Source organism: Triturus cristatus, chromosome 1_2 (assembly GCF_964204655.1).
Source record: "Triturus cristatus chromosome 1_2, aTriCri1.1, whole genome shotgun sequence".
Classification (NCBI taxonomy): domain Eukaryota; kingdom Metazoa; phylum Chordata; class Amphibia; order Caudata; family Salamandridae; genus Triturus; species Triturus cristatus.
The window spans coordinates 755,893,054-755,919,575 of record NC_140580.1 but is presented as its reverse complement, the minus strand read 5'-3'; the positions used below and the strand labels follow the sequence as shown (position 1 = coordinate 755,919,575).

The 26,522-nt window shown below is 46.9% G+C and overlaps 2 protein-coding genes across 7 annotated transcripts in view; one reads left to right on the top strand and one right to left on the bottom strand.

Annotated features, from left to right (window-relative positions):
- The window catches only part of RASSF4 (Ras association domain family member 4), a 420,812-nt gene that overhangs the window by 157,096 nt on the left and 237,194 nt on the right, over positions 1-26,522 (bottom strand). The window lies entirely within an intron of this gene.
- LOC146867954 (uncharacterized) overlaps positions 1,056-26,522 on the top strand; it is a 35,124-nt gene continuing 9,657 nt past the window's right edge. The window contains exons 1-2 of the mRNA XM_085608694.1: positions 1,056-1,234; positions 15,344-15,476. Of these exons, the coding sequence (XP_085464820.1) occupies positions 1,168-1,234; positions 15,344-15,476 (200 nt within the window). The 5' untranslated portion in view covers positions 1,056-1,167. The remainder of the gene's footprint in view (positions 1,235-15,343; positions 15,477-26,522) is intronic.

Genomic DNA, 26,522 nt, shown 5'->3' with positions numbered 1-26,522 from the left:
GGAATAGGGAAGACCATTAACCCCTTACCTGCTCATGACGGAACCACTCCGTCATGAGCCACGGGCGCCGTGTGCTCATGACGGAGTGGTTCCGTCATGCTGCGGCCGTTGGCGGCCGCTCCGCCCACGCGGCACTGATTCCCCGCCTGTGCGGGCGAACAATGCAAGTGGGCGGAGTCGTGACGGAACCACTCCGTCATGAGCACAGCGCGCCCGTGGCTCATGACGGAGTGGTTCCGTCACGAGCATGGCGGCGCCGCTAACACCCCGAACCCCCCCAGCGCCGCGGCAACATTTGTGCCGCGGCGAAGGGGTTAAAGAAAAAATAGTGCTCACCGACTAGATAAAGCAGACCAGGTAACAACAAAAGTAAAAAGTCCAGTCGTTATGGAAGGTTACAAATGCAGACAAGGCGGTACCAAGGAGGGAACTACTAAGCCTATTCACAAATGAAAAGCAAGTTTCGAAAGGATAGTAACAGGAGCAAATTGAAAAGATGGGTGGGAAATGGGCAGAGCTTCTATGCCATACTTCAATACAGCATGCCTCGCAGAGCAGCGCATGCGTTGCCCAGGCTAGACCTTTATGAGAGCGACGCTTGAGATAGGCAACCTGTAAGCCGACAGATAGAACACAGTACGTCTCGGCGAGACAGTGCATGCGATGTCTAGACCTAAAAATGGTGGGACACCTGGAGAATGTGAAGAGGGGCCCCTGCGTTGCCCTAATCTGACTAATCATTGGCATTGGACTGAATGGAACCTCCCTCAATAGTTGACGGGCCCTGAAAGGGACGGGGCCCCCCTGCGCCACCTGGCCTGGGTGATACCCCTGCTTGAAGACTCCCTGTCCCTGCAGCAATTATTCTTTTAAGGTGCGACTCCAGGCTTTGAAAACAAGTCCTCCAAGGGCCCAGGCTACCGGGGAAATGCAGGTGGAATAAAAAGCCTGTGCAGCCCTGCCCTCTTGGGACCAGCTGAAAGACGGTAGCCTGTCTGGCCTTGTGCTGAATAGCTTCCGATTTCTTGTGAACTTGTGAATCATATCAGTGGGGGGGGGGGGGGGGGGAGGGGTGCGGCGCGGGGGAGGAACGAGGAAGTTCTCACAAGTGTTCCAGCGCCTCTATAAAAGAGGGGGCTTCCGTCCGCGCGCACTACCGAGCTCGCTATGCAGTGCAAGGGCCTGGCTCTCTGTGCAGCCGTGCTGGCTTTCCCCTTCCTCGATCTGCTTGCAGGTATGTACAGGCGTGCACCGACAGCTGCATACTGATGCGCGGCAGCATGCACCTGTGTGCAGGCGGGCAGGGACCCGTGCACACACCGGTGTGACTAGGAACAGACGGATAGAGGTACCTATGCACAAAACGTAGACTGTGAACGGATAGAAAGAGGCCAGAGCACTGACACAGATGCCTATGCACAAAATGGAGACTGTGAACGGATAGAAAGAGGCCAGAGCACTGACACCGATACCTATGCACAAATGGAGACTGAGAGCGGATAGAGGCTCATGCACTGACAGATAGGTATCTATGCACAATAGGTACTTGTGTACACAAACTAGTGGCTATGAACGGATAGATAGAGGCTCGTGCACGGACACATATATACCTATGCACATAACGGACATTATGAACGGATAGAGGCTCATGCACTGCCACACAGGTATCTATGCACAATAGGCACCTGTATGCAGAAACCAGGGACTATGAAAGGATCGAGGCTCTTTGCACTGACAGATAGGTATCTATGCACAATAGGTACCCGTGCACAAACCAGTGGCTATGAACGGATAGAGGCTCGTGCACTGAGAGATACATAGACAATGCTCTGTCCACCAGTGCCCCAGCAAGTAGTGTAGACACGCTCACGTGCTTTACTGTTTAGAAGGGGCCGGTTATGGACTCCAAAGACACAGACGTGTATGTGCCATTCCTGATTTATATAGCGCTGCCTGCAGCACCGGGCTATTTTCATATATTTTCAATAATCTCCAGATACACACAGATTGTTTTATGCGTTGTTATTTATTAGAAGTGGGAGAGACACTTATGGCTCGAACCACATGCCTGGCTCAGCTCGAGGTCCTCTCGGACTCTCGAGCCCAAAACGAGCCGAGCTTTAATGTGGCTTATTCTGCCTGCCAGCCACGCTCTACCGTCATGCCCATGGAATTAAAAACAAAGCATAAACCTTTGGTGTTAAACAGAAGAGACAGAGGTAGCCATCTAGTGGGTGAACAGCATAGCCTTGACCAAATTGTGTGATCCTAGGCAAATATTTTCTTTGACAGAGCTTCCCTTTTCCTTGTTATCAGATAAGAGAGCGACTTCCAATACAGGAGTGCATGGTGTGCGATGCACAAAATGATGTATTAAAGTGAAACGGTTCTGCAGGTTAAAGGAATAACTTTTTCTAAGTTTAAAGACACTATCCTATATTTACATTATGTTTGCTGCACGATTTAGACCCCTGCGTTTTTCGGGGCTCGGCTCGTGCACGGGCTCTTAGAGCCCAGACAGACGCTTGGGTCGGCTCTAGCTCGGCTCTTCCAGTTAATTTGATGTCTCGTCCGCCCCTATTACGGATGTGCGTCGTGCCAGGTGCAGACACCGATAGCTGTCCTTCATTTTAAGCCTTGGAAAGTTAAACGCAGGCATTTCTGATTGCCGTTACGTGGAATCCAAGTACTGCTGCACTGTGATACGTTTTTGGGTAGAATGACTCCGCATGCTAGTTCTCTGATACGATTTTGTAGAGCGCTAAGAAGCAACCAAGCGCTTTGTGATTGTAAATTTAAAATCCTGGAGATACTACTGCATGAATGAATGAGTCGTGGCTTGGTTTCTGACGGTCGGTAAGATGTGCTGTATTTGAGTAACACGCACATGATCAGCAGTATGTATGTAGCTGGTGTTTTATAGCGGGAGCAGTGCTTAATTTGAGCCGGTGGTTTCCGGTGCTGGCACCGGCACTTAATTATCAACACCACCCCTTGTGACAGTATGCCACAAGGTGGCGCTGTTCGGCCAATTTGGAGATGAGCACAACAGTTAATTATTTATTTAATATACATTAAAATGGCTCTTACCTGCAACCCAGGTCATTCTTTGGGTGCCTGGAATAGTCTGAATTGTCACACTTGTGTGGGTGATGGTTAGTAGTTGTGTGGTTCCTATCATTGGCAGCACGCAGGGGCAATGTGTGGTACAGCTGCAGTGGGCGCTGCGGCCGAGAGCCCCGACACTTATTTTATTTCTTAACAAATCAAGCACTGAGTGGGAGCCTATCCCAAAGACTGGTTGAGGGTTTTGTGTCTTGGGAACAGGTAGGTTTTCAGTTTTTAGCTTTATCGTAAGATGGTAGGTTGGTTTGTTTGGGAGAGGTAAGTCTTGATCTCTTGGCAGGTTGCCAGCAGGGAGCAATGGGTTTTAGTTGAATCTTCTCATCTGTCCCTTCGGCACCCAGCTTGAAGGCAGACATTAAGTTGTGTTTACAGAACTTGTGTGTTTTGGAGTTGTTTCGCAATGGCCCTGTTGTCGTGGGATCTGGAGAGTTGTGTGTTGATTTCTGAAGATTGATTGGTTCTGAGAAGCGGCACTTGTGCTCAGTGGTCGAAGTGGGGAAAAAAAGTAGGGGAACTGTGGGCGGAGAATCAGAGGGCGGGAATAACCTGAGGATGGGATCAGTGGGCGGAGTTAGAGGTGTGGTCAGGATTGGCAAAACATCCTAATCCTTAGTATTTGTTTGGCATTTCACTGACCAGTTACAGCTTATTATGTTATGTAATTCAACCTATACACATGATTATTGAACGATTAATATGAGTTATTGACATTAAAATAAATTCACAAAGTGGGATATGTTTCTAACCACAGAATGTCGCAAATATGCTTGAAAGTGGAAGCGCAAGCCATTTGTTTCTGACCCATGGATTTTCTGTCGTCAGCAATATACACAGAGACAATCAATTTTACGTGTGTAAATCACTGTATAGGAAATGTTACATAAGACAAAAGACGACAAGGTGTAGGAGTCACATGAAAACCATATTAGTAGGCAGTATAGTTTAATAGTGATTGATCTGGAGAAACACAAACTCAGATTTTAAAACTTAATACCATGATTGGGGGTTCATTTTAATAATCATTATTGGTTTCTCTCCAAATGAACCCTTTGTGCAACATTAGGGACATCAAAGGCTTAGGGGGAAAAAAACAAAGCTCTAGTTTATACCTTGCAGTTTGTATGCAGCTCTAAGATGAAAGTTACTAGCTCACTGTTCTTTGTTAGGATTTTAACTTATAAACTGCAAGTAGCAAAAGGATCTTACTGACAAAAGTAGTAACCCACTGACCTAATTACAATATGTGCACTTTGTGATGGGCATGGTACATTTTCTTTGCAGCAGGCACATTAACCTTCTGCGCTATCTTTCCATGAGTCAAAACTTCTACTAGACAAAACCCTGATCTCGCTCTAGGAAGAAGTTTATTCACCGGAGTTATCATGAAATTTTTATTATTGCCGAAAATTGCTCTAGGCCAGGAAGGAGGTAGCAAGTGCTTTTAAAACCATAATATACAACGCCCCCACTCAAAGTCAGCACCCATAGCAGTCACAGCGGTCGCACCGCCCTAGAGCCAGCTCTTCTCAGGGGTCCTGTGACCAAGGTGTCAGAGTCACTGTTGCTCTAGGGTCTGCTACTTCGTAGGCGTGTCTGCAAGACTGGAGGTGAACTTCAGTATGGATTGTGGCGACAGGTCTTCAAGGTGAACCCACACTTGTCACTGCTAGGGTCCACCTGCTGGTGCTAAGACACCAGGGCTTTTCCAGATTTGCGGGGCCTTTCAAGGTCTAGCATGGGAATGTGCTCCCTCAGGAGAGTGGTCTGGGGGACTGATCATGAAGGCTGAACCTGGTTCTCCAGTTCGAAATTTGGTAGCTCTGCCCCCCAGTGCTACATCCGCTCCCTCACTGAACACCATACTGCCCCACTGTGAGAAATTCACACTGCCTTCAACTACAATCCAATTTGACCTGCTATAAACAACTGGATCCGACTCAATTCAAATTACGCACTAGGCAAGAGCAATATGCTCCCTAAAGGAAAAAGTAACAACATCCTGGAAAAAGCAAACATTCATAGGGAATGAAAGATTAAATAATGAAATATAAGCAGGAACAACATGGTGAACTTAACGCTTTTACACCCACTATTCAGACATCAGTGAGTGCTTCTGCCTGAAAACTACAGGGCCCAGAAAGGACCCATTTCAATGTCCACTGCTTACATGCTTACAAAACGTAAACAGTATTGTTTAAAAAGACCACATTCGTGAACACAAAGCCAAAACACAGCCACCGTACACATTTTGGGGCAGATTTACAAGCCCCTTGCGCCACTTTTGCATCACTTTTAACATGGGAAAAGTGACGCAAAAGTGGCGCAAGGGGCTTGTAAATCTGCCCCTTTGTTTTCCAATCCACCCATCAACCAGGTATTGCTGTACCTCCAGGTTTGGCGCACTTCCCCACCGGGGGAAAACAGCGCTTCACTGGCAAACTCCGTAAAGTGAGACTAATGTTTTTGGGGTTTGAATAAAACCGATCTGGCCACTTTAAGAACACTCCGTCTTGCTTTATTTAGCTATTGATTTTTCATATTTTGAACCTTTTATTTCCGTGGCTGCACTTTGGAATAGAAAAATGTCATAACGGCATTTCCATCAAAAGTGCTTTTCTTTTTTGCATCCATTTCACAGGGGAACAAATGAACGACAGGAAGAAAGAGAGGGTGAGAACCATTTCTTGAGTAATAGTTTTCAGTAAGTGAGGAGGAGTTAGACAGACAGAGAGGGAACAGGAGTAAGAAAGAGAGGAGGGGGGCAGCTGCCAGCGGCAGAGCAGAAACGGACACCTTCCTTGTCTTGTCTGGGCAGGAAGCAAGGGGCATATGTATCAAAAACCGTATTTGCGATTCTCAAATAGCGATTTTTTGATAATCGCTATTTGAGAATTGCAAAACGGGATGTATTTAAAAATTCGCACATATTTTGCGAATTCTTAATATTCCTTAATTGCGATTAGGAAATTGCGAAATTGCAATTAAGGAATACCTTCCCATTCATTCCTATGGGCCAGGAGGCCCATAGGAATGAATGGGAAGTCATTCTCCAATTGCGATTCGCAATTTGCTAATCGCAAATTGAGAATAATTTCAAAGGTGCAAGGGTGTCATGATCACACCCTGATGCACCCCTGAAATGAGCATGTGTGCGCATATGGCGCACATACATGCCATAAGGGCATGTATGTGCGCCACATGGCACTTTGAAAAATGCCAAAAAGTGCATTTTTCAAAGAAATCGCAAATTACCACCAACTTGAAGTTGGTGGTAATTTGCGATTTCTTAAGGTGAAATCGCACAACTGGGGTGCTTGTTACATAGCATTTAAAGAATCGCAATTTGCGATTCCTTAAATGCTTACGCAAAATTAAGGAATCGCAAAATTAGCGACTCCTTAATAATGCGATGCGAAAATGGCTCATACATCGCGTTTTGCAATTTTGTATTCGCAAACGCTGTTTTTTAGCGATTCGCAGCGTTTGCGAATACAAAATCGTTTGATACATATGCCCCCAAGAGAGGGAGACCTTTTCCTTCACTGCTCCCCGCCCCTCCCCGAACAACCACTAATGCGGAGCCTTCTCTGCAGGCCTTGGATATTTCTTACGTCCAGGGACACATGTTCAAAATAAACAAGCATTGGCATTGCCAATAGGTCTCGCCTTTGGGACCTTATAAGTGTTTAGCCATGCAATAGTTGATGTTGCCCAAGGATATTGTGCTCATAGTAAGAAAAAGGATTACTGTTGGTCGCGTCCTAGCACTTCTCATGACTTTTAGCTATGGTGCTCATGAGCAGCACAGAGAGAGAGAGGGGTGTGTGTGTGTGTGTGTGTGTGTATACACACTCGCACACCATTGCTAGAAGAAATAAAAAAAATCCAATAGAGCTCCCCTAGACAAGACCTATTGGCTTTGTCAATGCTTGTTTCAAAGTTGAAAGGATTTGATGAGCGGGGTTGTGGCGTTTGCCTTAAACTAAGCCGCTCTGAGCTTCACCTACTCCAATGTTCCGGCGATGTGAAACCCCATGACACCGGAACTAAACAGGCTCAGGGTTCGTATATGTTGCTAAAATACAGGTTAAAGGACTGTGGAGATCCACCGGGAACAATGTTATTTCCCAACACTAGAAAATCGCCGGCTGAACTCGAATCCAATACCATGATAGAGCACAGCCAGGTTCACTGTGATGACCGTGAAAGGGAACACACAGCCGGGTTCCCTTCGTCCTCCTGGCAGCAGGGAGCAGGAAGGATGACACTGCTGGGGCTCGAGCACACACTCTACTGCAGTCTTCCTGGAGGCGCACGCGCCCCCTTTTCTTGGAATACCCGCTGAGGTAATTAATACCGGGGCGTTTTCTTTGTCATTCACGCCTACTGGCGCTGAACCATGACGGAGGACGTGCTTTCAAGCATGTGTGGTAAGACTCCTGTGTCTCCAGAGTCTTGGGAGTAGGCAGCTAGCCAGCAAGGCAGCTCAGTTGGTTAACACGCCTGCTGCTCCTTTCTTTGTAACCTGAAAAAGTTGGGTGACCATTTACAAGACAGCCTCTGTGTGCTGCAGGTTATGGAGCACGCATCGAGGTGGTCTTGTCAGTGCTCACCCAAATGTTTATGGTTTCAAAGACTGAATTTTAGTGGGGGAATAGAAGCATTTGGACCGGTAGCTTAAAAAAGATGAGCTACAATATTCTAGACTGTTCTAGCACTAGTTCTATTTTGTGTAGGCTACGCCATTAGCAGCTATGGTGGACTCCCTGGGTATTTGCTAAGAAGACTTCGGCATTCACAGAACTCTCCGTCCATGGAATTAGTAGAGGCAGGCACCCGCGCTTTACTTTTAATGTTAAATGTAAAGCGCGGGTGCTGCGATAATACCAAAAGTAAAGAAAACACGCTACAAGACATGCTTTAGTAGGTGAGTTTTCAAAGTGCTGCTGAAGGCTGGCGGTTCGCGCGTGCACGCTCGCGTGAACGCAAGCTTGTCGCCAGCCAGCAGCACTTTGAAAACTCACCTACTAAAGTCTCTCCGAGCAGCGCATGCGCGCTGACTCAGCGAGACCTAGAAAGTAGGGGAACGGAATCTATAGAATTAAAGAAGTAGGGGCACGCTGTGCCCTGCCGATCCCGCCCACTTCGACCACTGCTTGTGCTGTATTTTGTATTTGTCAGGCATGTTCCTTCCCTTCTATGGCCGAGAAGTGCTGTGCAAGCCTTGTTGCTGGCTTATTTGGTGTGCAGGGTGTATGGCTGCTGCGTACCAAGGGCTTTAAGTGGGCCGGGTCCCGCCGGTGTTGAAGCAGGTGCTGAGACGGGCTCTCCATTTTTACCCTCACACTCAGGATGAAAAAAAAACCCTCAACTCTGCAGCAGTGCCACCGTTCACTGCCTTTGATGTAACTCCAAAGAGACTCGTTACATGTCGTTCACAGTCTCATCATTACAGAACTAACGTGTTTTCAGTATGCTCTACAGCGAAGCCATAGTTGTTGCGCATTTTTCCTATGCAACTAACAACCATTGGCAAAGTCAATAGTCCTGGCTTGTTACTTGTATTATATACAGTGCCTGAAATGGAAAAATAGAAGTGCAGGTACTCTGTAGCAGAGTACCTGATTGTTTCTGAGAAGTGCCGGTACTCTCCAATTAAAAGTATTACGTGTCCCTTGAGAAGTGCAGGCTCTCCTTCTCAAAATAAAAAAGTGCTCAGTACCGGCCCATTTAAAGCACTGATTATATATCTGGAAGAGACTACAGAAGCAGAAATATACCAGTCGAGGGCACACTATGCTAAACACAGATTTTTAGCTTGGGTATTTCTAAGCCACGCCTTTAATTACATCACCACGTCCCTTTGAGAAACCCCCCACCCACAGTTTTTTCATCCCACTTAAAGCCCTGTGGGTACCCTCTTTGGGAAGATTTTTTTAAAAAAAACTTAATTTACCATTTTAGCACATCATAACAATACAAGCGTAGTTGTTCACTGTCATTGTCATTACAATTGGAAAAGGTAAACTGGAGCGTATTGTTTGGGGATGGTGCAAAGAGCTTTTAGAATGTTTTATTCCACAAGAAGCAAGAACATTTTCAACTTCACACTCACAAATTGGGTGCCATTGTCAGAGACAAGAGTCTCAGGGAAACCTTCTCTTGAAAATACCTCACCTAAAAATGTGACAATACTAGAAGCACTGGCTGCTCTCACAAACTTAACTTCAGGCCATCTAGAACAGTAGCTCTTTGGGAAGATTTAAGTGATGTGCATGAGTGGTGCTACGATCTTGTCTGAGCTTGGAGCTTTAGATGGAAGTGCTTATTTAGCAGAGGAGTGTACTGGTGCTAGATTGGTGCCTTTTAGTACATACCCCCATTGGTCAGTCCATGGGGACTCAAACTTTTTCAGAAATACTCTTCATTCTCATGGAATTGTTGCTTCACGGAGCAGTGATCTACGTTACTATCTTTTTTTATTGGCCTAGCGCCTTGTTGTCGGCAGTAGTGTGATGTGGTGCGCATAGTAATTGTGATGGTATTTATAAAGCGCTTACTACATTTGATAAGGCATTGAAGCACGCTCACCAGAACCCAAGGTTAGTGGTCAGACAAGGGTTACTGGGATTAGTCTTCTGCGCAGAAGAAATCCATTCCATGCGTTCACTTCAGTTCCTTTGTGTAAGATAGGGGGAGAGGATGTAGCCTTACGGCTAGAGCGGCCGACCTCGAAGCTGGGGAACAGGGTTCGAGTCTTGGCAGGGACGCTCAACATGCTGCGATTCTGGGCAAATCACTTAATCTCCCTGCGCCTAACAAAAATGAATGTGTCCCGCTGTAATGAAACTGGCGCTCATGTAAAGCGCTCGGATACCTGATATCTTCCTTCAGGTCAAGTTTGCGCTATAAAAACTCTAAAATAAAAAAAATAAATGATGAAAGCATGTAAGGTTAAGTGTGCTCATTAGTAGGGAGAGGAGATATGCAACTCCATGCAGATGTTTGGTGGGGTTTTTAGACAAGATTAGGTAGTGTTGGGTTGCAGGGAAATGACTTACCAACAAGGGACAGGTTGTGATCTTTGAAATGAGATTCAGACAATTTGCAGAAATACATTAATAGAGATGAAGGCCAACATTCATGTGAAGTAGAGAAGGTTGTTCGCAGAGAGAAGAGGCATGCAGATGATAAAAATGAAACCGAGAGCCATTTGAAGGGAAAAAGGAGAGTTGACCATCAAATGTTTTAAGTAAAGATCAGTTTTTTTCATGCCTGATTTTAGGAATATGGAATACATTTTTTTGAGATAGCATGACATCCTGGCATGCTTGAGGTGCTACAGTAAGGTGAACAGTCTGGGAACTGTTATGTTCCTCCTAGACCACAGCTTCGACAAGTATAGAGCAGCAGCTCAGGGGTGGAAGCATAAGGTAATGGCTGGATGCTAATATTGATAGGAGAGTCTACGAATGCTGGGATGAATGTTACTTATATTCACCCACTTGTCTGCCTCACAGTATTAATTAGAACGTCCAGTGGCATCCATTTACGACGCCTCTGTTTGACATGGCACAAGATGGAGGGCAAGGACAGCTTCTCCAGACAGTGGAAGTTTATTGCCTGCATTCTTGCGGGTGGCGATCCAGACACTGAGGTAAAGGAGCTCTTTTTAAAAATTGAATGAAGCTTTTGTTGGCAAGGGGCTGCTGGTTAGACTTCCTCAAGCAACCCTTTAATGGATGGTAGGGGAGAGGCGTGGAACTGCAGATTCTGTGGTACATGGCGTTCCTATAAGCAGGGCCACTGGAATTATGCGATTGTGCGGCCGCTGCTATTTTCGCATAGTTGTAGATTTGTCGCATTTGCCACATAATCCATCATCTACTGCATAATCTGCAGAATTTAACAAAAAATCATTTTGCTTCTAGCTTTAACCGGTCAAAAGTTACTAGAAGCACGGTCACTTGTTGCTGCACATTGGAGGGCCTTTTGCAAAGCTTGACTGGTCACCTCGCTGTTACTTATTGGTATATTTGGACGTTAAAATGGTACTAATGAGGTACACCAAATACCCAGAAACTATTAAAAAATGCAAAAACGACAACATAATTAAGTAAAATGTGCCTCATTATGTCGCATAATTTTCCTTTTCTTGCTGCATAATATTCGCAGCCTTGCCGCATAATTTGGCACTCCCTTGCCACATAATTCCAATGGCCCTGCCTATAGGTGAGGCCCAGCCTTTTGTCTTTCTTGATCACGCTTTTACCTTGCCTGATGAGAGAGACCTGCTCAAACCTCACACACCTTTAGTGCCTCTGGTCTTGTCGCTCCAGGCCCGAGACTACCCTGCTGTGAGCCGCATCATTACACAGAGGAGGTGTCTTGAGAGGAGCCAGAATCAACCTAAACCTGTTTTGCAGCATATACCCTTTAGAAACATGTGTCACCAGGGAGGTCAGGCCAAATCTTCTAATGCTCTCTGACACAAGAGACAATAAAGCAGTAAACACCTGCTGTTAAGAAAAGCTCTTAAGTATTTGTAGAGCAATTACAAATTCTGCCGAAAATCTTTTCTAACCTTTATAAACGTTTTAAATCAAAGTATATATGCGTCATCAAACTGAGGTAAACGTCGACCGTGAGTCTTTGTGCGCGAGGGAGCCTTGGTGGTTTCTTGCATTCATTACCAGACCGCAGTTCTTGTACACTCGAGAAGAAATACTAACTGCAAGAAAGCCGCGCTGTCTCGAGAAAACGTGTAATAAACGCATGTAGCCTGCATCCCTTCCCCGTTCAAAGACATAAAAGGGAGCGCCTGCCAGACGCACGCCCCTGCATGTTGTGCATGTAAAGAAAACAGCTACCAAAGAAACTCTTCTCTATTTCGAAGTATGAAACGCCCTCGTCTATTACCTAAAGACCCACTGAATGTAAAATACGTGTTATTAAATTCCTCCACAAATTCATATTCTCTTAATACTTGATTTTATCTACTGCGGTATACAGTACTCCTACGGCTTCTAAGCACTGTAAACTTTTACATATTTGACAAGACTTTAAAATCCACAATATTTGTTGGCACCTTTTGCAGCTTTCGAAGGGCCTGAGGACTGGCAGGGGTAGCCCCTTCCCCACCCCAGCTGGGTAGAAGCACATTAAGACATATATGTTAATTTGCACTCGTGCTGGTGACAGGGTTTGTAGTGGGTTGCGATGGAAGTACCGCTTTTTTAAAAGGTTTGCAAGTTTTTGTATCATGGTAAAAGCCAAGTAAACTAGTTCATTAGTACTAAGTAACACTGTTGGTTATAAAAAACACATAGAACTAGTTTGACAACTCATCTAGGTGAATGTATAGATTTATTTTAATGAGATCTTCACCTGTCAGAGTATTTTTATTTTTCTAAGTTGGCACTGTTGTGCAATAGTGTGTGCCAGCCTTGAGGTGGTATAGAAAATAACAATAACTGATTCCCTTTTCAACGAAGGCTCTCCTCCTCCTCTTTTGAGGGGTGGCACAGAGTTAAAAATGCAGGATGGGTGTTGCATCGTCTGACATGGACGCCGCACTAGTTCACAGCGCCAATTTGTCTCAGAAAAGTTAAATGCAGTGGTTGAATGGACTCATGCGACGAGCTGAAGGTATCCTATGAGAAAGATAGTTTTGAGAGTCAGGACAGCTGTGTGTTGGTACTAAAGGGGTACACATAAGAAAAAAGTGTGACCCAAATGAATGTCGCACTGTGGCATTTGAAAAGGTTTGAGTGAAATGCTATGGACCACACCTTTAAGGGAAAGCATCACAACAGGTAATTTAAACAAGACTGTTGGCACAATAAATGACAAAAAACCGAAAGATCCAAGAAGCAATCTTGATCTGTGCCCCTGGCAAGACCTTGCTGGGCTAAAGACAACACAAAAGCAGAATATTCTACAACTTTGCTTGTAATGGGCCTATATGATGGGATTTACACCAGGTCATAAACTTTTACCAGCGTAAACCGATATTATAGACGAATGCCCGGCCGCTAGGATGACCATAAGAAGCTGCCCTACTGCTGCGACAGAAGATCCTCCCAAAGTGGCAGCCTAATCACAGAACAGATGCTTGTGGCTAGAACCTCAGGGTACCACACTCTCCTGGCCCAATCCATAGCCACTAAGATGAAGTGGATCCGGTCGTTCTGGATCATCGTCAAAACTCGGGCAGGATTGAGGCCGAAGGCTTACAGGAGCCCCACGCTCCAGGCTAGGCAGAAGGCGTCTCTGTGAGAGAGTCTCCTTGGGAACTCAAAGGTTTAAAAGTGCGGCCACTGCCTGTTCTTTGTGGTGGCAAAGAGAACGAGCCACGGTTCTCCCTATTGCTGGAGGACACACAGCACCACCTCCAGCTGTAGCAGCCATTTGTGAACATCTAGGCGTGATTGACTGCTTTAGTCCATCCTGGGGTTTTGAGATCTCGTAAGATGATTCACAACCAGAGAGATGCCCTTTCAATTCTCCCAGGTCCAGAGGTGTAGGGCCTCCTGGAAAAGGTACCCTGTCAGCCTAGCTTGCCACAGAACCACATGGCGGTGGTGTTGTCAGTGAGCATTTGGACTGGCCACTCTTTTATGGACAGTAGCCTAGCAAATGAACTGCAACTCCAACAGATTAATTTGGAGACGGGTCTCTGCCAGAGACCAAAGTCCACTGTTTTCCACCTCTCCTAGTTGACCTCCCCAAACCAATAGCGAATTGTCAGTCACCACTGTCAGCTCTGAGTGGGGATAGGAAGATGGGTATGCCAATAGTCCAATTTTGGTCAAGCAGCCACCACTGCAGATCTTCTGCAGTATCCTCTGAAATCTGGAGGCAATTTGACAGGTTCATTAGGTGTTGAGCCCACTCAAACTTTAGACCTCACTGCTGAGTCCGCATGTGCCCTCTAGAGTACACTGGCAGGATGCAAAAGGCCAAGAAGTCTCAGAGCCACTACCATTGAGGGGGAGCAATGGAGGGAGGGGTGTTAAAGAAAGCTGAGTGGGATTATAAGTGGTGGAGAAGCACTGGAGAGAGCTGGAAGGGGAGTAACTCACCAGAGCAAGCGGTAGAGAGCAAGAAACGGGTATTTCCATGGAGTGCTAAAAGCATCATGTAGTGCCAATGCTAAAGAAAAAAGTAGTTCCCTGAATGTGAACAGTGAACAAAAGTCATCCAGTCAAAAGCAGAGGCGGGATAAACATATGATGTAGAACAAATAAGAAGCAAGAAAATGAGAATGACAGGAAAGCCAACCAATGATTTGCAATGGATTGACCCAAAGTACACTGTAAGAATTTGTATTGTCCACAACAATAGGTCTTTTGACAACATAACATGTATATTTGTAAAGGGCAAGTTCACCCATGGGCACCATGGCGCTGAATAGCAGATGTTTATTTTTACACAGCTCAATGGTACTCATTTTCAACAGACAGATGGAGATGTTTGTAGGTTGCATCAATAACTTAAACAAAAGCCATATGCTAATAGTGCAGAGGCCAACATCAGCATAACACAGCTCTACCCTAATGACATGCAAAATTAAAAATACCTTCCATTAACATTTGAGATTGCCCCTTTTTCTCCTCAAAATAACAAAATGTTGTGGGTGTAATGCAAAAGTCTAAATCCTGGCAATCGCTCGGGCCACATTCCAGTCCATCTTTTTTTGCCCGCTACACCTCCCCAGACAAGGAGCCATCATATGCAATTCATTCTTGGTCCAGCTTCAATCGAGCAGTCCACCCCAACTCAATGTGCCTTTTATTTTCCACGCACATGAGAGCCTCTGAAATGGAGCCAAGGCCCTCATGCAGCCAAAACTAAAATTGGTAGAAAACTGCTCCGAAAGGAATGTAACAAGGGTGAGAGAAACCCATCCTTGCAAATGAGACTTTGTACACTGCAGCTGGTAAAAGAAACAAATGATAGATTTAGAAAAGATAGCTTACTTTGTTCAAGTTGGTTTTCCTTAGGAGGAATTTGATAAATTTGTTACCTTGTTATATGTATATGTGTAATATTTTCCCTAACTAAATGATTGAAGATTAGGATATTTTTCGTGAATAATTCTAATCTAATGAAAGCATTTATACCTGAAATTGACAGGGAGTGGTGGTTACAAAATAACATATAAAAAAATGAACGTTTTCTCGCTAAAAGAGGTTTATCATCTTTTTGGTTTCAGAACACACAGCAGAGGCCCTGCACATCCCCACTCGATGCCAGTGTCCGAAGACCCTCAGCTTGGTTCGTCGACGACACATAAAAACCTTTTCGGTGACTGAGAAGGGATCCCACTGCCCAGTCACGGAACTCGTGTGAGTACTGAAACAGACTGCCAAACAATGATGGGCCTGGCGATGACCATAGAGTAGGTAGGGGCGCTCATGACACCTGCAACCAAATAGACTGTTTTCGACATAGAAACGGATAGTGGTCGAAGTGGGCGGGATTGGAGGGGCACAACGCACCCATACTTTTTTAATGTAAGGAAAACAGTTCCCCTACTTTCTGTGAAAGGATAACTGCCCTGGAAGGTTAATTCCGAGAGCTGAAATGCTTCAGCTGCAGTGTAAGGCAGGGAGTCTCCTGTGCTGTGAAACTGCAGGCAAACAGACAGGTAAATTGTCCTTCTTGCCAGGGTGCCTGCTTGCATGAAAGAAGTGTAAATATGCATAACGGGTCAATCTGCAAATGTAAAGGGAGCCTGGAAGCCTGTATTGGCTTCAATGGCGGCTGGTAGAGGGGGCAGTGAAGGGAGGGAGGGGGAATGGGATTAGGGAATAAAAAAAAGTAGAAAATAAATAAAGAACTTCCCTGATTGCCGCTGCTGCCTGTCTACCGAAAGGAAAAAGGAACAGGAAGCTGCCCGACGCCCCCAGCCAATCACATCGCTGCTATCACCGTCGTAATTCGTCTGAGCATCGTGTTTCGAATCGGACACAGGGGCTGGGGGCCTGGGCATGTTCTCCACCCAGGCTGTAATGCAGCCTGGGTGGAGAACATGCAAGGTGCGTTTCCAGTGCTTCAATCAGGATTGAATTCTGTGGCTCTCTGGTGGCAGACACAGACCTCTGCAGTGCATTAACTAATAGAGGTTTCATACTGTAAGATAGTGGATTTCCCACTGATTAACTTAATTTGCATTTAAACGGTGTGCTATTTTATATGTACATACCTGAAAGTGAAAGACAGAGAAAGATAGAATATATTGTTTTTTAGCCACGCCTTTGAGCCCGCACCCAAATATACTCAGCCAGCCCCCATTTTACACAGCAGCACAGTTCCCTTAATTTCTTTAATGCACTTTGACCGCTGGAAAAGGACCGACCACACAGAGCGTGACCAAGGCAGCCATACGGTACGTGACACCACCCTGAAAGCTCGAAAAACATTCATAACATTGTTTATGCTCAGTACAGAAGCCGGACGTTGGAGGGCAAAGGAAAATAAAGAAAAGGACCTGATGCTGGCCTGTATCTACCCACCGGGACAGCACACATTTTTTATCAGTCCAAAACATAATTAGCACACGTCAATAGACCCGATTCAGGCGGGAGACTACCGATTTTTCAAGCCAAAAACTGCTTTATTTTAGCTGTCTCCTGCCTGAAATTACATTTTCAACAATAGAAGTCAATGGGGAATTTTCATTCTCCTGATTTTTTTACTTTAAATCTCCCACGTCCCTGTCCTAAAATGTTGGCATATATGAATTAGATACCTTGCTAATGCAAACAAAATTCGAGTGGACGTCTGAGGTCACTATGCTTATGCCTATACCCTGCAGTGTCAAAGGCATCCCCAAGAACAATATTGTTACTTAAATCTACACACATTGCATTTTCCCCTACCCCTCTAATACTCTTCTTCGCACAAGGCATGTAAACAAGAACAGAGCATCTGTGCACAGGAGATAAGCTGTGGGCTGGGTCACCTTTGCGGAGTTAATAGCCGTCTCAACTTATTTCTCACACATCTTCATAAACTATATTTTCTCTCATACGTCACATCACAGTCACTCAATCTCTCAGACACACACATTTATGTATCCTCTCAAACTTCAAACTCAGTCTCACAAACACTCATAAAAGGCCAAACACAATGCACTCACACTAACAATTTGCCATATCCTCATGCATGCTCACAAACACTGCCCTCCCCTGTAGCATACTTGCACATATAACTTCTCATGCTCTCAGACAACTGTGCACACACACTGCTACACTCTCTATTGGATTTTTGTGTGTGTTATTTCCCTAGATTTTTGCATTTACTACCCTATTTTCGTTTGACCAGTTTTGTTGATATTAGGACTCCGCACACTTTACTCCAGTTAACCAGTTGTTACAGGAGTGCTTGTGCTCTACTTCTCACCCATTCAAAACATAATAAAATTGGTATACACCTAATTGGAATTTTAACCTACTCATAAGTCCCTAGTAAATAGTTCTAGATGTACCAAGAGCCTGTAAACCAAATGCTACAAGTGGGCCGGAGCACTAATTGTGCCACCCACTAAAGTAGGCCTGTAAAACATGTCTCAGGGTTGCCCCTGCAGCCTTTAGTGCAGTTTTAAAACTGACATTTCGACCTGGCAACATAAACCTTTTGCCAGGCCTAAGCCTTCCTTTTTAATACCTATAAGTTGCCTCTAAAATCATCTCTGAGTGGGCCCTAAAGGCTCAGGGTACACTGCATTTGAGAAGTAGGACATGTGTACGTGTCCTAGCTGTGAACAACCTCAAAAATGATTTTTCACGGTGTCAAGGTTAGCCGCCCATCTAAACTGTGTTTCATTATTACATTTTAAAAAGTGATAACTTCAGTTTGGAACAGCTAGAGAAATACTTCTTTCACTCATGTGAATTGTTATTTAAAACCCTCTTTAATGGTAAATTCAGATTGCAAATAACTATTTTGCATATGCCACTTTTAGAAAATTGTACAAAAGGGGGTGGTGATGGATAGAGCATCAGAACCAATCAAACACTCAGACCCAGTCATCAGATCTGGGTTTGATCCATCACCGTTCTTTGGCCCACTCTGCCACCCCAGTTCAGACATGGCCATATGCAAATCAGTCCGACCCTGTGCCTCATGGGAACAGTCCAGCCCGAAATGCCAAGCCATGCCTTCCCTGGACCGGAAACAAGCTTCCTAGGACCGGTTTCTGGCATTTCAGCCGTCGTCAGCCAGGCTTGCTTGAATCCAGTGGCAAAGTGAGCAAGAGACTCACGTCTGAGCATACCCTGCCAACTTATGGCGAACAAAGCGGTACAAAAGGGGGTGGTGATGGATAGAGCATCAGAACCAATCAAACACTCAGACCCAGTCATCAGATCTGGGTTTGATCCATCACCGTTCTTTGGCCCACTCTGCCACCCCAGTTCAGACATGGCCATATGCAAATCAGTCCGACCCTGTGCCTCATGGGAACAGTCCAGCCCGAAATGCCAAGCCATGCCTTCCCTGGACCGGAAACAAGCTTCCTAGGACCGGTTTCTGGCATTTCAGCCGTCGTCAGCCAGGCTTGCTTGAATCCAGTGGCAAAGTGAGCAAGGGACTCACGTCTGAGCATACCCTGCCAACTTATGGCGAACAAAGCGGTACAAAAGGGGGTGGTGATGGATAGAGCATCAGAACCAATCAAACACTCAGACCCAGTCATCAGATCTGGGTTTGATCCATCACCGTTCTTTGGCCCACTCTGCCACCCCAGTTCAGACATGGCCATATGCAAATCAGTCCGACCCTGTGCCTCATGGGAACAGTCCAGCCCGAAATGCCAAGCCATGCCTTCCCTGGACCGGAAACAAGCTTCCTAGGACCGGTTTCTGGCATTTCAGCCGTCGTCAGCCAGGCTTGCTTGAATCCAGTGGCAAAGTGAGCAAGGGACTCACGTCTGAGCATACCCTGCCAACTTATGGCGAACAAAGCGGTACAAAAGGGGGTGGTGATGGATAGAGCATCAGAACCAATCAAACACTCAGACCCAGTCATCAGATCTGGGTTTGATCCATCACCGTTCTTTGGCCCACTCTGCCACCCCAGTTCAGACATGGCCATATGCAAATCAGTCCGACCCTGTGCCTCATGGGAACAGTCCAGCCCGAAATGCCAAGCCATGCCTTCCCTGGACCGGAAACAAGCTTCCTAGGACCGGTTTCTGGCATTTCAGCCGTCGTCAGCCAGGCTTGCTTGAATCCAGTGGCAAAGTGAGCAAGGGACTCACGTCTGAGCATACCCTGCCAACTTATGGCGAACAAAGCGGTACAAAAGGGGGTGGTGATGGATAGAGCATCAGAACCAATCAAACACTCAGACCCAGTCATCAGATCTGGGTTTGATCCATCACCGTTCTTTGGCCCACTCTGCCACCCCAGTTCAGACATGGCCATATGCAAATCAGTCCGACCCTGTGCCTCATGGGAACAGTCCAGCCCGAAATGCCAAGCCATGCCTTCCCTGGACCGGAAACAAGCTTCCTAGGACCGGTTTCTGGCATTTCAGCCGTCGTCAGCCAGGCTTGCTTGAATCCAGTGGCAAAGTGAGCAAGGGACTCACGTCTGAGCATACCCTGCCAACTTATGGCGAACAAAGCGGTACAAAAGGGGGTGGTGATGGATAGAGCATCAGAACCAATCAAACACTCAGACCCAGTCATCAGATCTGGGTTTGATCCATCACCGTTCTTTGGCCCACTCTGCCACCCCAGTTCAGACATGGCCATATGCAAATCAGTCCGACCCTGTGCCTCATGGGAACAGTCCAGCCCGAAATGCCAAGCCATGCCTTCCCTGGACCGGAAACAAGCTTCCTAGGACCGGTTTCTGGCATTTCAGCCGTCGTCAGCCAGGCTTGCTTGAATCCAGTGGCAAAGTGAGCAAGGGACTCACGTCTGAGCATACCCTGCCAACTTATGGCGAACAAAGCGGTACAAAAGGGGGTGGTGATGGATAGAGCATCAGAACCAATCAAACACTCAGACCCAGTCATCAGATCTGGGTTTGATCCATCACCGTTCTTTGGCCCACTCTGCCACCCCAGTTCAGACATGGCCATATGCAAATCAGTCCGACCCTGTGCCTCATGGGAACAGTCCAGCCCGAAATGCCAAGCCATGCCTTCCCTGGACCGGAAACAAGCTTCCTAGGACCGGTTTGTTCGCCATAAGTTGGCAGGGTATGCTCAGACGTGAGTCCCTTGCTCACTTTGCCACTGGATTCAAGCAACCCTGGCTGAAGACGGCTGAAATGCCAGAAACCGGTCCTAGGAAGCTTGTTTCCGGTCCAGGGAAGGCATGGCTTGGCAGTTCGGGCTGGACTGTTCCCATGAGGCACAGGGTCAGACTGATTTGCATATGGCCATGTCTGAACTGGGATGGCAGAGTGGGCTAAAGAACGGTGATGGATCAAACCCAGATCTGTTGACTGGGTGTGAGTGTTTGATTGGTTCTGATGCTCCGTCCATCACCACCCCCTTTTGTACCACTTTGTTCGCCATAAGTTGGCAGGGTATGCTCAGACGTGAGTCCCTTGCTCACTTTGCCACTGGATTCAAGCAACCCTGGCTGAAGACGGCTGAAATGCCAGAAACCGGTCCTAGGAAGCTTGTTTCCGGTCCAGGGAAGGCATGGCTTGGCAGTTCGGGCTGGACTGTTCCCATGAGGCACAGGGTCAGACTGATTTGCATATGGCCATGTCTGAACTGGGATGGCAGAGTGGGCTAAAGAACGGTGATGGATCAAACCCAGATCTGTTGACTGGGTGTGAGTGTTTGATTGGTTCTGATGCTCCGTCCATCACCACCCCCTTTTGTACCACTTTGTTCGCCATAAGTTGGCAGGGTATGCTCAGACGTGAGTCCCTTGCTCACTTTGCCACTGGATTCAAGCAACCCTGGCTGAAGACGGCTGAAATGCCAGAAACCGGTCCTAGGAAGCTTGTTTCCGGTCCAGGGAAGGCATGGCTTGGCAGTTCGGGCTGGACTGTTCCCATAAGGCAGAGGGTCAGACTGATTTGCATATGGCCATGTCTGAACTGGGATGGCAGAGTGGGCTAAAGAACGGTGATGGATCAAACCCAGATCTGTTGACTGGGTGTGAGTGTCTGATTGGATCTGATGCTCCGTCCATCAACACCCCCTTTTGTACCACTTTGTTCGCCATAAGTTGGCAGGGTATGCTCAGACGTGAGTCCCTTGCTCACTTTGCCACTGGATTCAAGCAACCCTGGCTGAAGACGGCTGAAATGCCAGAAACCGGTCCTAGGAAGCTTGTTTCCGGTCCAGGGAAGGCATGGCTTGGCAGTTCGGGCTGGACTGTTCCCATGAGGCACAGGGTCAGACTGATTTGCATATGGCCATGTCTGAACTGGGATGGCAGAGTGGGCTAAAGAACGGTGATGGATCAAACCCAGATCTGTTGACTGGGTGTGAGTGTTTGATTGGTTCTGATGCTCCGTCCATCACCACCCCCTTTTGTACCACTTTGTTCGCCATAAGTTGGCAGGGTATGCTCAGACGTGAGTCCCTTGCTCACTTTGCCACTGGATTCAAGCAACCCTGGCTGAAGACGGCTGAAATGCCAGAAACCGGTCCTAGGAAGCTTGTTTCCGGTCCAGGGAAGGCATGGCTTGGCAGTTCGGGCTGGACTGTTCCCATGAGGCACAGGGTCAGACTGATTTGCATATGGCCATGTCTGAACTGGGATGGCAGAGTGGGCTAAAGAACGGTGATGGATCAAACCCAGATCTGTTGACTGGGTGTGAGTGTTTGATTGGTTCTGATGCTCCGTCCATCACCACCCCCTTTTGTACCACTTTGTTCGCCATAAGTTGGCAGGGTATGCTCAGACGTGAGTCCCTTGCTCACTTTGCCACTGGATTCAAGCAACCCTGGCTGAACACGGCTGAAATGCCAGAAACCGGTCCTAGGAAGCTTGTTTCCGGTCCAGGGAAGGCATGGCTTGGCAGTTCGGGCTGGACTGTTCCCATGAGGCACAGGGTCAGACTGATTTGCATATGGCCATGTCTGAACTGGGATGGCAGAGTGGGCTAAAGAACGGTGATGGATCAAACCCAGATCTGTTGACTGGGTGTGAGTGTTTGATTGGTTCTGATGCTCCGTCCATCACCACCCCCTTTTGTACCACTTTTAGAAAGTTGGCATTTTTCTGCCTAAACCAAACATGGCTTTCTGACAGTACCTAGGGTCACATGACTGTTAATGGCTCTCCTGTGGTGTGATGTGTATTCCTTCCAGTCAGGGGACATAGGGGCCTTGGGTTTGGGTAAGGGTGTTCCTCTCCTGAGAAGAATGCCATGTGGGGGGGTCGTACCTAGCACTTCCTGACCTTCAACGGGTAGCCTAGGAGTTGTATCCATCCCCTTCCTAACTTTAGAAGATGCCTGCCCTGTCACGGGCAAATGCAGCCCACGCCTGGGCATGTCTACTGTTCTTTCCCTAGACAGACTGGAACCAAGGCCAGGGAAAATGGAAGAACTGACTAGAACCAATTTAGGGTTAGACAAAGGTGATATCCCCCACACACCAGCTGGTACGGAGTACATAAATGGCCCTCTCAGAACCTGAAACCAGAACACATCTGGACCTATGGAGATTCAGAAGAAGAACTGCCCTGTTGGACCTGCTGGCCTTGAAACCAGGACCACAGAAGTGACTCCAAGAGTCAGATGGTTGACTTCCTGATTTTCTATCCATACTTACATGGTTGGTTCCTTTCAGAATTGGCACACAAGAGCCAAAAACACAACAGAACTGAATGATGCCCCATGACACCTGTAGTGGGGTAGGAAGTTTCTTTGGATATGCATAGGCCTATTTCCACCCATTAATGTTTTGCTGTCCTAGTGAATCTCCTTTACTGGGGAGGGTATGCCCAAAAAAAAGGCACAGAGCCTCCTGTACCATACCTATAGGGCCCAATGAGGACAAAACATACCATGAATTAGTTGATTGTGATCTCTTACTGAAGAACCAAGGGCTAGGCTGTATTATGTGAGGGGTGAGATGGAAGGGGCATGCATGATTTCCATATGGAAGATCTCCTTCGGTAATGGCAAAGGCCAGCTCTAAAGAATTGGTATAGTATGCTACCTAAAATGAATGCATGAGAAAATATGTTTGGAACTGTTCCTACCACCTTTTTTGTTTTTTCCTGGTAGTAAACAGGAAATAAAAGGACCTTGTCAGATTATGAAGATTTGGGTTGTGCAGTGCTTAATTTGAGCCGGTGGTTTCCGGTACTCCCCACCAACACTTAATTGTCAACACTGACGCTTGTGACCGTCAATAACAAGGTGGTACTGTCTGGCTAATTTAGCGATTACCACAACAAAAGTTAATTACTACTTCAATATACCCTAAAAATTACCTGCCTCCCACACTAGTCATAGAGCTTTGGGGGCCTGAAATAGTCTGAATTGTCACACTGGTAGGAGTGTGATCATTAGTAGTTGTTTTGTTACTCTCATTAGCAGCATGGCAGGGGCCATGTGTGGTGCAAGCTGCAGTGGCCTCCTGACGAAAGCGCTGGCACTTATTAGGTTTTATAAATGAAGCACTGGGGTTGTGGGTGAAAATCCTAAATCAACCAACAAATTCTGAATTAAAGAGCGATCAACATTGGAGTCTCTGTGAGCCCTTAACTGCACTTGCAATAATGCGGGCAATTGTGAGAAGATGATCATTGTTTTTACTCAACAACCTTTTCAAACATTTTCATTAAAGAAAAAGAAAATCAGATGGAAGTACTGCCATAACATCTCTTTTCGTGCCTGTAATGCACAAAAGATCACAAATGCAATTAAGTCATTATGTATTTTATCAGAACATTTCTCTTGCACCAAGCGACACCTAAATCACTTCGGAGTGCTGAATTGCAAAGGATATGAGGATCAGAGAGCAGTCGGATACATAAGGTGAACACAGACCTAGCATTCTTTGGGGGCTCCAAACCAGCTTAAGAAAACAAATGTTCTTCTCTTCCCACAGCCACTTTATCATTCCATTAACACCCCACTAGAATAAAGCAAGCTGCAGTAATACATTTACCTCTCCAGAGCCAGCTGTGAGATTACTCTTAGCAAGAGCTATAGTCACTACTCTGCTGCATACCCCTCACTCACAAGGGGCCACCTGGTGAGGAGCCGATATCAGACAGTGGCAGGGAAAATGAGCTTAAAACACTGTAAGTAGTGGTTTTCCACCTCGTTTTCCGAGGCATTGAACTGCCCAAGTCCATTAACAGGTGTGAAAACACCTCAGGACATTGGCACCAGCCTCAACAAGCTTTTTTTTTTTTTTTTCGGAGGAGGGGGCTTGGGGGTGGGGTTCAAAAGTACCTCCCTTAAGTACTTCACGGCACGAGGCCCTGCCCCCTTCAAGGACCCACCTCATCTCACACTGAGATTGTTCTTCATGTCGGCAGGTATGCTGCTGCTTGGCTTGCACTTTACCAGATGCACTTGCAGATTTTATTATCTTGAATTACATCAACAGTCTGCCGGTGCCCCAGGGCGCTACCCTCGGGCGATGAGTTTGAATTTGGAAGCTTACAGAATTCGATGGGAGATGACCTGTCCAGGGCTTCACTGAGAGATGAGCAGTGGACTCAGGCAGCACTGTCATAACAAAACTTGAGGGGGCCCCCCTGCAAGGTATGTGGAGCTTGGAGGCCCCCCCCCCCCAGCTGGAGTGCTGGAGGTTGTGTTATGCCACTGTCGGGCAGTAACAAAAAGAGACAAAGAAACAGGGTCGGCTGTTTGCAGGCCCGGCTCCAGGAATTTTTATTTGGGTGGGTCAAGGGTACATTCGGGTGGGCCACTGCTGGCCCGATTTATCGCTTATATATCTAGCCAGGCCTGCTTCTGGGCCCTCCTTTATCTCTCCTCCTTAGTCTTACAAAGCACAGTAAAACACACTCTTTTCCAAGTCTCTTTCTAAATGTCATCACTCTCAAAAAGTGCTTTTGTTCCATGTAATGTCCCTTTGATGGGAAGAGGAGATTTCTAACGTGCGAGTATCAAGCAAGTGACACTACTCGGGCTCCCTCTGTGCGAGCCTACAGGGAGAAACCCTCTTCATTACTACCTCCACCTGACCCCGGACTCTGCAGCGCAATCCCTTACAGGCTTGATTATCCACTTTTCTACCACCCCTCTCCATTACACCTTATCTCACAGCTGACCTTGGGCCCCAGCACCATATCAGCCACCATTCAGTTCCACTTTTATTATTCCCCATAAAAAACAATAGTAAAATCACCTTCAAACGTGAAACATTGAATATAGCAGGATATGTAATTAGCATGCATGTTAAAGTATGATCCACAGTTGTCCTAATCACCTGACTGTTAATTAAATAAACGGAAACAGAAAGGCCATGACAGGGCCGGCTTTAGTGCTGGTGCAAAAGTCTTTTTGATCTCTTTTTTTTACCTCTTTCTCTGTAGATAACTTAATTACCACCCTCCAACAGTGCACTTCATCTCTCCATAGCCACTCCCTCTCATGGCCTCCTCCTCAGACTACCTAACTACCACCCTCTACCAGTGCCCCTCATCTCTCTGTACCTCCCCCACACCCCATGGCCTCCTCTTCAGATTCCCTAACTGCCACCCTCCACCAGTGCCCCTCCTCTCTCTGTAGTTCCCCTCACCCCATGACCCCCTCAACGGATTCCCTCACTGCCACCCTCCACTAGTGCCCCTCATTTCTCCATAGCCCCCCACCCCAGGACCTCCTCCTCGGATTTCCTCACTGCCACCCTCCACCAGTGCCCCTCATCTCTCTGTAGTTCCCCCACAACCCATGACCCCCTCATTGGATTCCCTCACTGCCACCCTCCACCAGTGCCCCTCATCTCTCAGTATTCCCCCCCCACCCCATGACCACCTCCTCGGATTCCCTAACTGCCACCCTCCACCAGTGCCCCTCATCTCTCTGTAGTTCCCCCCAACCCATAACCTCATCGGCTTCCCTCACTGCCATCCTCCACTAGTGCCCCTCATTTCTCTATAGCCCCCCACCCATGACTTCCTCCTCGGATTTCCTCACTGCCACCCTCCACTAGTGCCCCTCATTTCTCCATAGCCCCCCACCCCAGGACCTCCTCCTCGGATTTCCTCACTGCCACCCTCCACCAGTGCCCCTCATCTCTCTGTAGTTCCCCCACAACCCATGACCCCCTCATTGGATTCCCTCACTGCCACCCTCCACCAGTGCCCCTCATCTCTCAGTATTCCCCCCCCACCCCATGACCACCTCCTCGGATTCCCTAACTGCCACCCTCCACCAGTGCCCCTCATCTCTCTGTAGTTCCCCCCAACCCATAACCTCATC